This window comes from Capsicum annuum, chromosome 12 (assembly GCF_002878395.1).
Source record: "Capsicum annuum cultivar UCD-10X-F1 chromosome 12, UCD10Xv1.1, whole genome shotgun sequence".
Classification (NCBI taxonomy): Eukaryota; Viridiplantae; Streptophyta; class Magnoliopsida; order Solanales; family Solanaceae; genus Capsicum; species Capsicum annuum.
Window position 1 is genome coordinate 627,076 of NC_061122.1, and position 13,656 is coordinate 640,731.

The 13,656-nt window shown below is 33.7% G+C and overlaps 2 protein-coding genes across 3 annotated transcripts; one reads left to right on the plus strand and one right to left on the minus strand.

Annotated features, from left to right (window-relative positions):
• Window positions 1-1,063: 1,063 nt before the first annotated feature.
• LOC107851850 (glucan endo-1,3-beta-glucosidase 4) lies at window positions 1,064-4,696 on the minus strand. Its single transcript, XM_016696949.2, has 3 exons — window positions 4,356-4,696; window positions 2,889-3,137; window positions 1,064-1,285 (listed from the first exon to the last, which is right to left on the minus strand). The coding sequence occupies exons 1-3, from the start codon at window positions 4,420-4,422 to the stop codon at window positions 1,251-1,253; spliced, it is 351 nt and encodes a 116-aa protein (XP_016552435.1). The 5' UTR covers window positions 4,423-4,696; the 3' UTR covers window positions 1,064-1,250.
• Window positions 4,697-5,839: 1,143 nt separating this feature from the next.
• On the plus strand, window positions 5,840-11,597 carry LOC107851590 (pentatricopeptide repeat-containing protein At3g51320). 2 transcript variants are annotated; one of them, XM_016696662.2, is made up of 4 exons: window positions 5,840-7,824; window positions 9,039-9,171; window positions 9,320-9,390; window positions 10,688-11,597. In XM_016696662.2, the coding sequence occupies exon 1, from the start codon at window positions 6,288-6,290 to the stop codon at window positions 7,815-7,817; it is 1,530 nt and encodes a 509-aa protein (XP_016552148.1). In that variant the 5' UTR covers window positions 5,840-6,287; the 3' UTR covers window positions 7,818-7,824; window positions 9,039-9,171; window positions 9,320-9,390; window positions 10,688-11,597. The 2 variants fall into 2 exon arrangements, with proteins under 2 accessions (XP_016552148.1, XP_016552145.1); XM_016696659.2 differs by having other exon boundaries at window positions 10,693-11,597.
• Window positions 11,598-13,656: the final 2,059 nt, after the last annotated feature.

Here is a 13,656-nt window from a genome sequence, read left to right on the forward strand (position 1 = left end):
AATTTGATTCAATTGAATGTCTAGATTGATGGATGTTTGATTTTCTAACCCTCAACTTCTTCACTGTTTTTGTCAGCATAATAGAATTCAATAGGTGTGTGTGTATATATATATCTTTATTGTTTGTCAAAATTTTCGCCCAGACAAGAATTAGTTGGATCAAAATCGAAATTTTGTGATCACCATTATAATTTTTTTTTATAGTTTACTGGTCGTAGATGAATGTCAGTTGGCTTTGAAGATTTTTTGTGTAAAGGTTAGGTTTAATTGTATTGTTTTGATATCTCTATTATTTTATTAATTTATTTTAATTTACAGATGCTAGATGAATGTGTGTCGAATTTGATTTTTTTTTTTAGGTAAAAGTTAGGTTTAATCGTATTATCGTAATATCTCTATTAATTTATTATTTTGTGTCAGTTTATAATTCGTTGATGAATCTCGATTGGGTTTGAGAAATTTTTGAGTGTAAAATTTAAGTTTAACTGTATTTTTCTTGATATAACTTTTATCATATGATTTTGTTGCAGTTTACAGGTGATAGATAAATGTTAGTCAGCTTTGAGAATTTTTTTTATGAAAAGGTTAGGTTTAATTGTATCATTTTGATATCTCTATTATCGTATTATTTTGTTATTGTTTACAAGAGGTAGATGAGTGTCAGACAACTTTGAGAAACTTTATGTGTGTAAAAATTTGATTTATTTGTATTATTTTGATGTCTTAAGATGATAGATGAATGTTGATCGAATTTTAAAAATATTTTTGGTAAAGATTAAGTTTAATAAATAAATTATACATCCTTACATACTCAAAAGATATTAAATTTAATTACTATATTCATCTTTATTATTTAAACAAATATCCTATTTAATGTAATGTTTGAACTCATTAAAGTGAGGTACACGCGCAAGGCGCGTACACCTAAACTAGTATATATATATAAAGATAAATTATCAAAATTTGATCCAATCTATGGTCAAAAGATAGAGAAGATTATAAGTTTTTTCACAATATAAAAATCATTTTATTATTTCCCCATTAATCTTTTTTCTTAACAAAGTTAGATAAAGGGAATTATTGTCATTGGATGCTCAAACCAAATCCTTTTACACCATTCCATGCAGTAAATTTTTGTTACATTTATGTAAGTGAAAAAATATTAATAATTAAAACATATAAATAGACAAAAGAAGGGGAAAAAAAAGACAATTTAAATTAACTCTTCCAATCATGGGAAAGAAGATTGATCAAGGTATAACCTCAAACTTGCATGCATCATGGCCTGCCAATATAATAATTAGTAAAATTATGTTAACAAATTGGATTAAATCAACTTAATATTTCAAAATCAAAATTCAAATATTCAAAAACTATGCAAAAATAATAATAATACTGAAGTTATCATTATTCTCATGTCAGTATGGTGAAAAAAATATATTAAGTATTTTAAAATATTGATCAGATTTCATATAGCTTGAATCTCATAATCGAAAAACGCCAGATAAGTCGGACCGACGGAATACGCTATTTTTATGTCCTATAGCTTTTAAAAAACTTGCAACTCTTCTCATGTTAATACGATAGAATCGTATTTTAAAACGTTGATCAAAGTTCAGAAAATAATTTGAATCTCGAGAAGTTGAATCTCATAATCGAAAAACTACAGATAAGTAGGACCGACAAATTACACTGTTTTTGTATCCTATCTTTCAAAAAACTTGCAACTCTTCACATGTTAACACGATGAAAACAAATTTTAAAACGTTGACCAAAGTTCAGATAATTAAGTTGAATCTCGAGAAGTTGAATCTCATAATCAAAAAATGACAAATAAGTAGGACCGATGAAATACACTAATTTTATGTCCTATATCTTTCAAAACACTTGCAACTCTTCTTATGTTAATACGATGGAAACATATTTTAAAATGTTGACCAAATTTCAGATAATTAAGTTGAATCTCATAATCGAAAAACGACAGATAAGTATGACCGACAGAAGACACTAATTTTATCTCCTATATCTTTCAAAAAACTTGCAACTCTTCACATGTTAATACGATGGAAAACATATTTTAAAACGTTGACCAAAGTTCAGAAAATTAAGTTGAATCTCATAATCGAAAAATAACACATAAGTAGGACCGACAGAAGACACTATTTTTATGTCCTGTATCTTTCAAAAAACTTGCAACTCTTCACACGTTAACACGACGAAAACATATTTTAAAACGTTGACCAAAGTTCAGATAACTAACTTGAATCTTATAATCGAAAAACGACAAATAAGTAGGACCGACAGAATACACTATTTTTATGTTCAATATCTTTCGAAAAACTTGCAACTCTTCACATGTTAACACGACGAACGTTGACTAAATTTCAGATAATTAAGTTGAATCTCATAATTGAAAAACGATAGATAAGTAGGACCGACAAAATACACTACTTTTATGTCCTATATCTTTAAAAAAATTGCAACTCTTCACATGTTAATACGATGGAAAACATATTTTAAAACGTTGACCAAAGTTCAAAAAATTAAGTTGAATCTCATAATCAAAAAACGACAAATAAGTAGGACCGACGGAATACACTATTTTTATATCCTATATCTTTCAAAAAAACTTGCAACTCTTCACATGTTAATAGGATGGAAAACATATTTTAAAACTTTGACCAAAGTTCAGATAATTAAGTTGAATCTCATAATCGAAAAACGACAAATAAATAAGACTGACGGAATACACTATTTTTATATCCTACATCTTTCGAAAAACTTGCAACTCTTCACATGTTAATACAATGGAAACATATTTTAAAACATCGACCAAAGTTCAGCTAATCAACTTGAATCTCGAGAAGCAAAAAGCGACAGAAACTTACTTGGATCACGTGCAGTTAAAACAGCAGCAGAATTGAAGTAACAAGTAGCTCCTTTAAGCTTCATGTTTTGGTAATAGCTATTGAATGCATAAGAGGCATGTTGTGTCACAGTATTTGGGTGGTAACATGGTTGGTTCTCTTGTATTTTTGTGCAATCAGCTCCATTTTCACATGCCCATTTGGTGGCTAACACCAACTCATCATCTGGTGTTTGTTCATCAGCTATGCACCAATCATGATATTGTCCCTCTACATACATACATGCATGTACCAAAATTCCATTAGCAAAGAGTACTACTTTTAACATTTAATCAGACGTCTCGAGTTAGAGGCTAAGCTATTCTCCCCTTAAATAGATCCTTTGTTATGATCGGAAAGAATAAGCGAATCACAAGCAAAAGAAAAACAAGATGAACACACAGATTTACGTGGAAACCCTTGCGAGAAAAATCATGGGCAGAGGCGGAGGAATTCACTATAATGGAGAGGAGTGCAAGGTGGAGACAATAGTCTCAATGATGTGTATTTTTCGGAACACCCAAAACAACCCACTACATCGCATTTATATAATACATGCGTACAGATAAATTTTAGGCCCAAAAATATACAGGTCATCAGGCCTATCGGCCCGATCCCTACGCTACCTCCACAGACCCCATTAAAAATCACAAAATGGGTCGCACAGCGAAACTTTCAAGGCCAGATCAACAAAATTCGGGTCACAACTCTAACATCCTATGCAAAGCTGATGGACAAAAAAGAGTACTACTTTTAACATTTAATCAAACGTCTCTAGTTAGAGGCTAAGCTATTCTCACCTTAAATAGATCCTTTGTAGAGCTGATGGACAAAGAAGAGTACTACTTTTAATATTTAATTAAACATCTCGAGTTAGAGGCTAAGCTATTCTCACCTTAAATAAATCCTATGTGGAGTTGATGAACAAATTGGACCAGTAGATTTCAGATACTAGAGACACATAACGGATCCTTAAAAAAGACGTCTCGAGTTAGAGGCTAAGGTGTTCTCTCCTTGAATAGATCCTATGTAGAGCTGGAAGGACAAATTGGACTAGTAGATTTTAGATACTTGAGACACGTAATATTCTTGGCCAACATAACAGACACATGTGCCTAGATCTAATCATTAATTAACAAGTGATAGAAAAATTCCATAGTTAAGCATTACAACAATAACAACAAACATATTCAATGAAATCTCGATTGAGGCCCGGGGAAGGGGAAATAGAATGTACGCAAATTTTACTACTAGCTTATGGAGGTTGTTTCAGAAAGACCCCTTAGCTAAAAAAATAGTGGAGAATGTATAACAACTAAACAGTGCAGAGTCTACACGAGAGAAACAAGAACAACAAACATAATAATGTGATAATCGAAACACAATAAACAACAAACTAATTCATAGTGTAGCCATTACTACCATATATAAGAAGAACCAAATTCTTACCAGATTTGAAGGGAACAATTGAGAAGAAGATGAGAGCAACTAGAATTTTTATCAACCCAAATGACATTGATATCTGTTATGTAAATCTCTGGAACTGGACATGCTCATTACAATTTATTAAATTTGAAGCTTTGTAGTGACTTGAAATGTATGCAATCCATATTGAAAATTGTCTAGTTTGCCCTCATGTATATTACATCAAGTGTGACATGTTATATGATTTATATAGGGTCATAGTTGTCAATGGACTATTAAGGAATATGATCTTTAGAGCATCAAGATCACCCACTAGAGAAGAAAAGATAAAGCCAAAAAAGTGGAAATTCCCCTCTCACTCTATGTCATCCACTTGTCTATTGTAATGAGTTGATTCTCCTTGAAGACATCAAGATGGGACTAAAAGATATGGTGTTTCTATGATGGTGACATGGGACCAGAGTCGGAGCAAGGATTTTTGGTGAGGAAATTCAAAATCTCGAGAAAAATTCATCGAAGAGAGTTCAACATCTACAATATATACATAAATATCATTTCAACCATGCAGTAATACTAGGTTGGCTCCGCCTCTGCTGATGGGACTAATGTTGATGATGTGTTTGACAGTAGTAATTAGTGATGACGAAACATAATTGTAGTGAATGATGGTGAAAGATAGTAATGATAGCGATATATAGTAGTGATTAACTCTATATAAAGGTGGCTGATAGTAATTATTTAAATAACAATAGTTGGTGATAATATATTGTAAGTTGATAATAGGTGATTGTGACAACTGACTGCTGATTGACAATAAAAATAGTTATAGTCTTGTAGATTGTGGTAGTTATAGCCTTGAATAAGTAACATTTTACTAATAGTGATCTTTACTATTTGAGTATATTCATACTAATAAAGTGTTTGTAAACAAAACATGCTCTCAAAATTAAGATTTTAGAAGGTAAGACTGCGTGCAGTAGATTATTTTTGTGGTCCAGCCCTTACCCAGCTTTACGTATTGCAGGAGTTTTAGTGCACCGGACTGTCTTTTTTAGTTAGGGCAAACAATATAAATTCCGACAATTTGGAGCTTGATTACAGAAAATCTCGATATTTTGCATAATTACTGAAAATCTCAATTTTGGGTCTATCGAAATACATAATTGGCTCCCGACATATAATTCATCCAACGAAGATATATGTTTCCTCTGTAAAGATACATAATTATCTCCCGATACATCTTTTCCGATTTGGGTCTACAGAGATACATAACTAGCTCTCCGATACATCCAACGAAGATACATAATTAGTTGAAATTTTTGTAATTACTTTGTAAGGGTAAGAATTTTGTAAATATGGTAAGTTAAGGTGTATATATATGTTATTTTTTCAATAATTGTGTATAGCAGGCCCAATAATATTGTGGATCCATTAAACTAGGCCCATCAAAATTGAGTATAGCAAGCCCAAACTCACGGCCCAACAACAAACCCCCTGCCGTTTTTCTTCTTCTTCCTCCTTTCTTGGCTAAATCCTCCTTCCCTCTTCCTGCAAATTTGCCAAAGCTTTCAACTTTCTCACTTTTTGGAGTAAAGGGTATTTTCTTAAACTTCCCAATTATTCAAATCATTTCATTTTTATCCAAAAAAATCCATTCATTTTGATCCAAATATCACAGTAATAAACTGTTATTATTAACAAAGAAACAAACAACTAATTTGTCCATTAATATTCATCATGTTTCATTAATTTGCACCTCGACTAATTTCACGGGATACAGGTAACTCTGTCCACTAAGGCTCTTATTTGAACCTGAGACCTCGGGGTTTAACTACAGAGTGTTCGATGTGACATGTTTAAGACCATAATATTAAAAGGTATGTTGGTATATCTTGAACTCCGTGTTGAATCAAAATAGGCTAGACAAATTGAAACGGAGCTGGAGGGAGTATATGAATGGCATCAAGAATCTCCATTAAAGCTTTGGAATTTCTTGATTCTTGTCGAAGCTTGACGGATCTTTATCAAATACAGGCACATTTGGTTATCACTGGTCTTTTACAAGTACAAAATCCCTCATTTTCTTGTAGATTTTTGAAGCTATGTAGTCAGCATTGTGATATTCAATATACTTCATTGGTATTTAGGTGCATTCATTTTCCTGATACTTTTTCAGTTAATACTGTTATAAAAGCTTATGCTTGTAGTAATGTACCAGATAATGCTGTAGTTTTTTATTATGAAAGGCTTAAAGATGGGTTCTTGCCTAATAGTTTTACGTTTTCGCCGCTCATGAGTGCTTGTGCTAAAAGGGGTCGTGTGTATTTGGGTCAGAAGTGTCATGGACAAGTTGTGAAAAATGGGGTTGGTGGTGTTTTGGAAGTGCAGAATGCGTTGGTGCATTTTTATAGTAGTTGTGGTTTGATTGGTCTTGCTAGGAAGGTATTTGAGGGAATGGACGAAAGAGATGTTGTGTCGTGGAACAGCATTGTGAATGGATATGTAAACGTGGGTGAGTTAGTCGTTGCGCGGCAGTTGTTTGATGCAATGCCGTGTAGGAATTTGGTTGGGTGGAATGTCATGATGACGGGGTATTTGAATTCGAATAATCCTGGGAAGTGCCTAAAGTTGTTCAGAGAAATGGCACAGAGGGGATTGAATGGGAACAATACGACTATAGTCATTGCGGTTACTGCTTGTGCTAGGTCAGCGCGGATGAAGGAAGGAAAATCTGTTCATGGGCGTCTTATTAAGGAATTTAAAGACTTGAATTTGATTATTAGTACGACTTTAATCCATATGTATAGTAGATGCGGCAGAGCAGAAATTGCTCGTTTAATTTTTGATCGGATATCGATCAAGAACATAGTCTGCTGGAATGCAATGATTTTGGGGTATTGCATTCATGGAAACCCAAAAGATGGGCTTAATTTGTATTCAAACTTTCTGAGTAGTAGATTAGTAAGTACAGGAAAAAATCATGTTGATAGCCTTGTGCTTCCAGATGAAATCACATTTGTCGGTGTCTTATGCGCGTGTGCCCGTGAAGGACTGTTAACAGAAGGAAGAAAACACTTTGGCAACATGAGTGATGCGTTTGGTATAAAGCCCAGCTTTGCACATTATTGGTGCATGGCTAATCTTTTGGCAAATGTTGGCCTAATGCAAGAAGCTACAGAAATACTGAAGAACATACCAGTAGATAGCAATTTGCCACTGGAATCTTCGTTGTGGTCTGAATTGCTTGGCTCAGCCCGCTTTGGACGGGATGTAAGTTTAGGAGAACAAATTGCAAATAAGTTGATTGATCAAGACCCCGAGAATTTTTGGCATTATTTATTGCTGGTGAACATCTATGCTGCAGCTGGTCGTTGGGATGATGTTACTCAGACAAAGGAGAGGATGAGGAAGAGAGGAATAGAAAGAACACCAGGTTGCAGTTTAAAAGACTTGAAGGAAATTGTTCACGACATGTCAGCGACATAAATTGCAGGTATCTTTCTGTTATTTGGTATCTTCTATTTACCTGTGGAATAGCCTTTGGTTTTAAGGAAAGTCATAATTAGATGCATGGCCCTATATATTCTCATATGATAAATGTGCGAATATATCGGCTGGGAACCTGAAAGTGATACTGAAGAAATGATATCATTAACAAATCATATTCCTTTCAATGTTAAACTTACTTGATTGGGTTACTTTTTTGGTTTTTTTGGCAAATGAATTTTTGTCTTCGTTTAAGAGATCATTGTTTATTCAGGTGGCACAAGTATCCACAACTTTTTCTTTGTTTTACATGTATCCAAAGTCGCCAGTGTTTCTATGTTCTATTTCTATCCCTGCTTCGTGTTGCTGTTGTCTTTTTCATCTGTTTTGTGCCGAGGATCTATTGGGAATAGTCTCTCTACCATTACAAGGTAGGGCTGTAGGGGTAAGGTCTGCGTACACACTACCCTCCCCAGACCCACTCGTGGGATTACAATGGGTATGGTGTTGTTGCCAGTGTTTCTATGAACAGGGCTTCATATATGTTGTGAAATTGCCATGCAAGTTGTTATAGCTTTGAGTGGTAAAAGATTGAATTGAAATATTTTTACTTAAGTGACTAGAGAAATATTCTTTTCATGCTCGATAAAAAAGAAGAAATTGGTCGAAGGACAAGCAAGTGATTGCTTGTAAGAGCAACTTAATTGCAGTTTGAGTTGCTGTACTCAAATAAGAGTAAATATACTTTGTTTTGTTGTTAATTTAACTAGTAACACCTACTCTTTGTCAATTTTTAGTTTGAGCGGGCATGGGACAAGGACTTCCATATTAGTCTGATATCCTCAAAGTTACCTTTAGTTCTTTTATTAAAGTCATCTTTTAAACTGGACGTAGTTGAACAGAGCTACTAGGTATAAGCAGGCTTAAGCATTTTAGCTTCAGGAATTTGACAGGCTAGCTAATGTTGTGTTGAATGGAACATCGAAGAACAGGTTATATAGTCACTCTTTTAGTCTTGCCTCCTTCTTAGTCACACCAATCCTGTAAAAGAATAATGCTCGACTATTTCTAAGTTAATTCACCAAAACATAATACTGGAAATTCTGTGCCAACCCCTAAATGGTATTCCCTATCTTAGAATTCAAATTTCAAATTCTATGAGCATAACTACATATCTTACTGCTATCTTCTTTGTCTGTGCTTCTTTGATACTTTGGGCAGCGCTAAGAATGAAGAACTTTAAAATGCATGAGATGCGGCAGTTTCAATGAAGCTTATAATGGATATATGGCTTACTGTCATTGTATCAGGAGGAGCTTCGGATAAGCTAAACATCATGGTGAAGACTTAACAGGTTAGTGGATAAGTATATTCGTGCAAATGTGTCATAGTATTTGTACTTATTTGCGATGTAATAAACTCTATACCTTTGAATCGATCAAAAATAAATTGTTGTGTACCTTTGAGATCTCAGGATCCTGCTTATTGTTATTTTCTCTCAGGGAGGCTTTACCGATTGACTATCTTAGACACTTCCGAGAATGACTCAAAGTACAGATTTGCGAGGCTCATGGTATGCTTTACTAGTAAACTCCAAATCCCGTTTTTTTAAGATGTTGATGGTGTTTTGCTGTTACAAATAAGTTAAAACTGCGTCGAGAGATGTTAGCACATTCAAAAAAAATATGCATGTTCAAAAACTGCACCAGACATGTGTACTTCGCTGAAAAACCCCAACTCCCTATTTCATCCGTTGATAATGTTTTCCTGTTAAAACAAACAATATTCAACTACAAAATGCTTATAAAAAATAACACGAATCTACAAAATGCTTATAATAACAATATTCGCCTAAAAATTGTGACTTTTTTTTTGGACTGTTAGTGGTTGTGCAATTCCTAGTTTTTTCTTGAGATGAGGTTAACTTTATATTCACATAAAATTCATCATCCAAGAGATAGTGAAGTTGGAAACTTACATCCCACAAGTGGTGGGAACACCTCCTCAAGGGACAAACAAATTTACAAGTTTCGTATAAAATCAACTAGATCTACTCTCTCGGCATGACCCAGCTTACCCACAGTATACATAAGAACATGTTCCACAGATTTGCAGCTGTTCTGCAATGTAGGAGTAGGTGGCTATTGACCTGTGCGTACTGACTACGCATAAAACATCTTGAGAAAATCCTGATTTGTAACACCTCATGAGTTAGACAGGCTCTCCTGATCACCAGTCAAGCAAAACAAGAGACCTAAGTTGCACAGACTCTTCACTTTTGATGCTGCACCCATGCCGGATTCTTCAAAAATACAATACTTTTGGTGAATCCTACTCGCACCCATTGACATTTTTAACGAGTCCGAGCAAATAGCAAGAGACTTTTAAGGGACTGCTGACCTTCCAAATTAACTTCCAAGACCAGATAACTGTCATTGATGGATTGTAATTCATCTTCTAAGAGCAGTTTTTCTGCAATATCCGTTGATCCTGAGTTAAGTTTCAGTTCTGGGATAATTAGAACCGATCTTCTTCTACCTCTCACATTAATCAGGCTAATGTATCAGACTATCATCTAGAATTATTGAAGTTATGAACTCAAAAGATCTCAGAGAGCATCTCTGTGTTCTTCCATCGTCTTACAAAATTCCCTTTCGTCTTGGACATCTCGCACAAGGTCTGTACTATCCATTCTATCGACTACTTGTTGAACGAAGTCCTTGTGATAGCATTCCTACTTCTTTCAGTCCATTCGTACGAATTGTCCACTGTGCCCTGTATTAATATGCATTCCTTATCTTGAATTTCCTTGTTACTGTATTTTACGTGAATTAAACGAAAAAATTTATTGATTTTTGATTGACAAATAGTGCAGGTGTGTTTTATTGTGAATGCACTTTTGTTTGGACGGTTCACATGACAACAACTTTACCGGTTACTCCTCGGCTCTCCTTCTTGTTTGAGCTACATCATGCAAGAGATTTTGTCATGGTAGCATTGCCAATAGCAGGAATTGGAAAAACATTTGTTCATCGACTGTTAATGCCACGAGGATGTTTATCAATTCTTCTCCAGGAGCCACCTTTCAACGCGAGAATTTCATCAGGTAATTTGCAATCGCCTAAGTCCTCGTGGATATGAAGGATCTTATAGTCACCGCTGGTTGAGTCATAACCCAATCCAATACGAGATTCTGCATCAACTGGCAATTCTACAGCGGGAAGCACTATCGATTCTCTAATGGAGGGGTTCGATAACAACCAAGCCATCGTAACAACAACGGATTGTGCATCGCAACTTTTTTGTACATCCTCGGCCAATTGAACAGACGACAGAGGACAACAATACAGGGAAAATACACAATCCTTACGGCACCTTTGGCTGATAAGAAGTTTTCGGGAATCTTGGTCATTCTTGGCACGATTCAGATGCTTCATCTTAAAGCAAGGCTCGGAGCTCAATGTTTTCCAAATATTTGAAACACATTTGAATCGAAGAAGAGACCGCACCGGTAACCTGCTGAGGATGTCCACAAGTATTTTCTCTTGGAAATGATAACGGATACATTGAATTGGCGCTGTTAGCTAGACATAAAAGTGCCCTTTAACTTGACCTCAACTTTGGATGTGCACAAGTAGGCACTTAAACTTGTATAAAGTCGAACAAACAGACGCATGTGTCTGTTTGGAAGGTAAGTTTTAGGAGCTATATTTGCACGTCGTCTAGAAATAACACCATGAAGTCACATGATCAATTATTGCAATGATTATTTTTATTTAATTACGGTGTCTGGGCCAACTTGACCGCACCTCTGCATAATTCCATCAGATACGTGCTGCAATAGGTATTAGGTAACTCTAGCTGCAACACACGAGAAGAAAGATCAAAATAGTATGGTTCTAGTGAGTCCTGATTTAAAGCTTATGGATTTTAATATTTTTTTTATTGATATAAATGATTTAAAGCTTATGGATTTTAATTTTTTTTTTATATATAAATGATACTTAATTTCTTATTTCTCCTTTTACAATGGTAATTTCTTTTTCGAATTATAACTGCGCATCGACTTATTTATTAGTGCAAACAACATAAATTTTGATAGTTTGGAGTTTAATTACAGAAAATTTCGTTGTTTTGCATAATTACTAAAAACTTGATTTTGGGTCTGTTAAGACTTAAGATACATAACTAGCTTTCAATACATCCAATGAAGATACATTTTTCTTTAATTTTGGGTCTGTCAAGATATATAATACATCCGACGAAGATATATTTTTTCCTTTGTAAATATATATAATTAGCTTTCGATACATTCTTTTCGATTTTGGGTCTGTCGAGATACATAATTAGCTCCCGATGCATCAAATGAAGATATATAATTAGTTGAATTTTTTGTAATTACTTTATAAGAATAGAGATTTGTGTAAATATGATAAGTTAAAGGTGTATAATAAATTGTGGCAATCAAGGATTAAATTTAAAATTCAAATCAGGGGAAGGAGACTACACATTTTTCCAACAATAATGGAAAGACAATTTGCTAGCAATAATATATGACAAGTAAAATTAAGATGCTTTCTAATGTAAAAAGGGCAAATTAAACATTCTTCCCACATTAAATATTATCTTCCCATCAAGGAATTTAAAAAAAAAAACTTTTTTTTTGGGCAATTTGGGCGTTTTTTTTTTTGTATATAAAAGCTTGTGAAATTTGTAAAAAAATATAATAGTATATTTATTTTCAATTTAAAAGGATATTTGAAAATTAAAATTGTGTTTGGACATGAATACTAATTGAGTCAGGAGGGCGTAGAGTATACTCAACCCGTACCACTACCTGAGAGATGAGTAGTAAGGCTGTTTACGATATATCTCGATTCAAAATAAAAACAGTCTATAAAAAAACGTAATATAAGAGCAAGAATTAATAAATAGTAACAAAACAACAAATAATAATATAGACAAAACTATCACAAAATAATATTACAATCAATCTAACATCAAATATCACCAAAACCTCCTTCGACCGAAAATTATACTATTTATACATGATTAAAATTATTTTTTATATATATAGTTAATGTTAAACCCCCTTCGACTAGTTCGTAGATTTACTTTTGAACTCCCTTAGTAAAAATTCTGGCTCCGTCACTCAACACATAATATAAATTATAAACTTTATTGGTGACAAACCCCCCATATATTGCGCTTCCTAATTTCTTCCCAAATGGAAAAAATCATGCGTATGTTTTTTTGTACATACAAATGGGGAAAAGAAAAGGAGAAAAAGACATTAGATAATGTCTATCTCATCAATATACTTTTTAAAAACTCTTTCTTCAAGGCCAAAAGGCTCCAAGAAAATAGTGTTAATAATAATGGAGTCATTTCAAACATGATAATTGAACAAGAAAATAAGGACTTTTTTCAAATATATCTTCAAGAATGGGATCCTCGGAGAAATCGGTAAAGTTGTTGTCATGTGACCTGAAGCTTATGAGTTCAAGTCGTGAAAATAACGTAAAAATACGTATAATATTAAGCCGTTGTGGTTCGACCCTTCCGCGAACCTGCACTTAACCAAAACTTTAGTTCACTGTGGTGTTTTTTTTTTTTTTTTTTAAAATTCTATCTTCAACATGAATAGCATTTGCAGCTTTCATCTAAGCATGCCACTCTAATCCAATGACTTGAAGACAAATTAATTAACATTCAAAAGAATGTTTGTTTGGTTTTGTATTTTTTCAATAGGAGAATGTTGGGGGTTAGATATTTTTTTTTATTTTGAAAAAAATTGTATCATAGTTCAATCAAAGAATCATGTCCCTTTAAGATTATT

Bases quoted from the DNA above. Each gene is read 5' to 3' on its own strand.
- LOC107851850 (XM_016696949.2), bottom strand. From the start codon at position 4,422: ATGTCATTTGGGTTGATAAAAATTCTAGTTGCTCTCATCTTCTTCTCA. The intron at 3,138-4,355 runs GTAAGAATTTGG...GTATGTATGTAG, and splicing joins AATTGTTCCCTTCAAATCTG to AGGGACAATATCATGATTGG. The intron at 1,286-2,888 runs GTAAGTTTCTGT...TTATATTGGCAG, and splicing joins TTTAACTGCACGTGATCCAA to GCCATGATGCATGCAAGTTT.
- LOC107851590 (XM_016696662.2), top strand. From the start codon at position 6,288: ATGGCATCAAGAATCTCCATTAAAGCTTTGGAATTTCTTGATTCTTGT.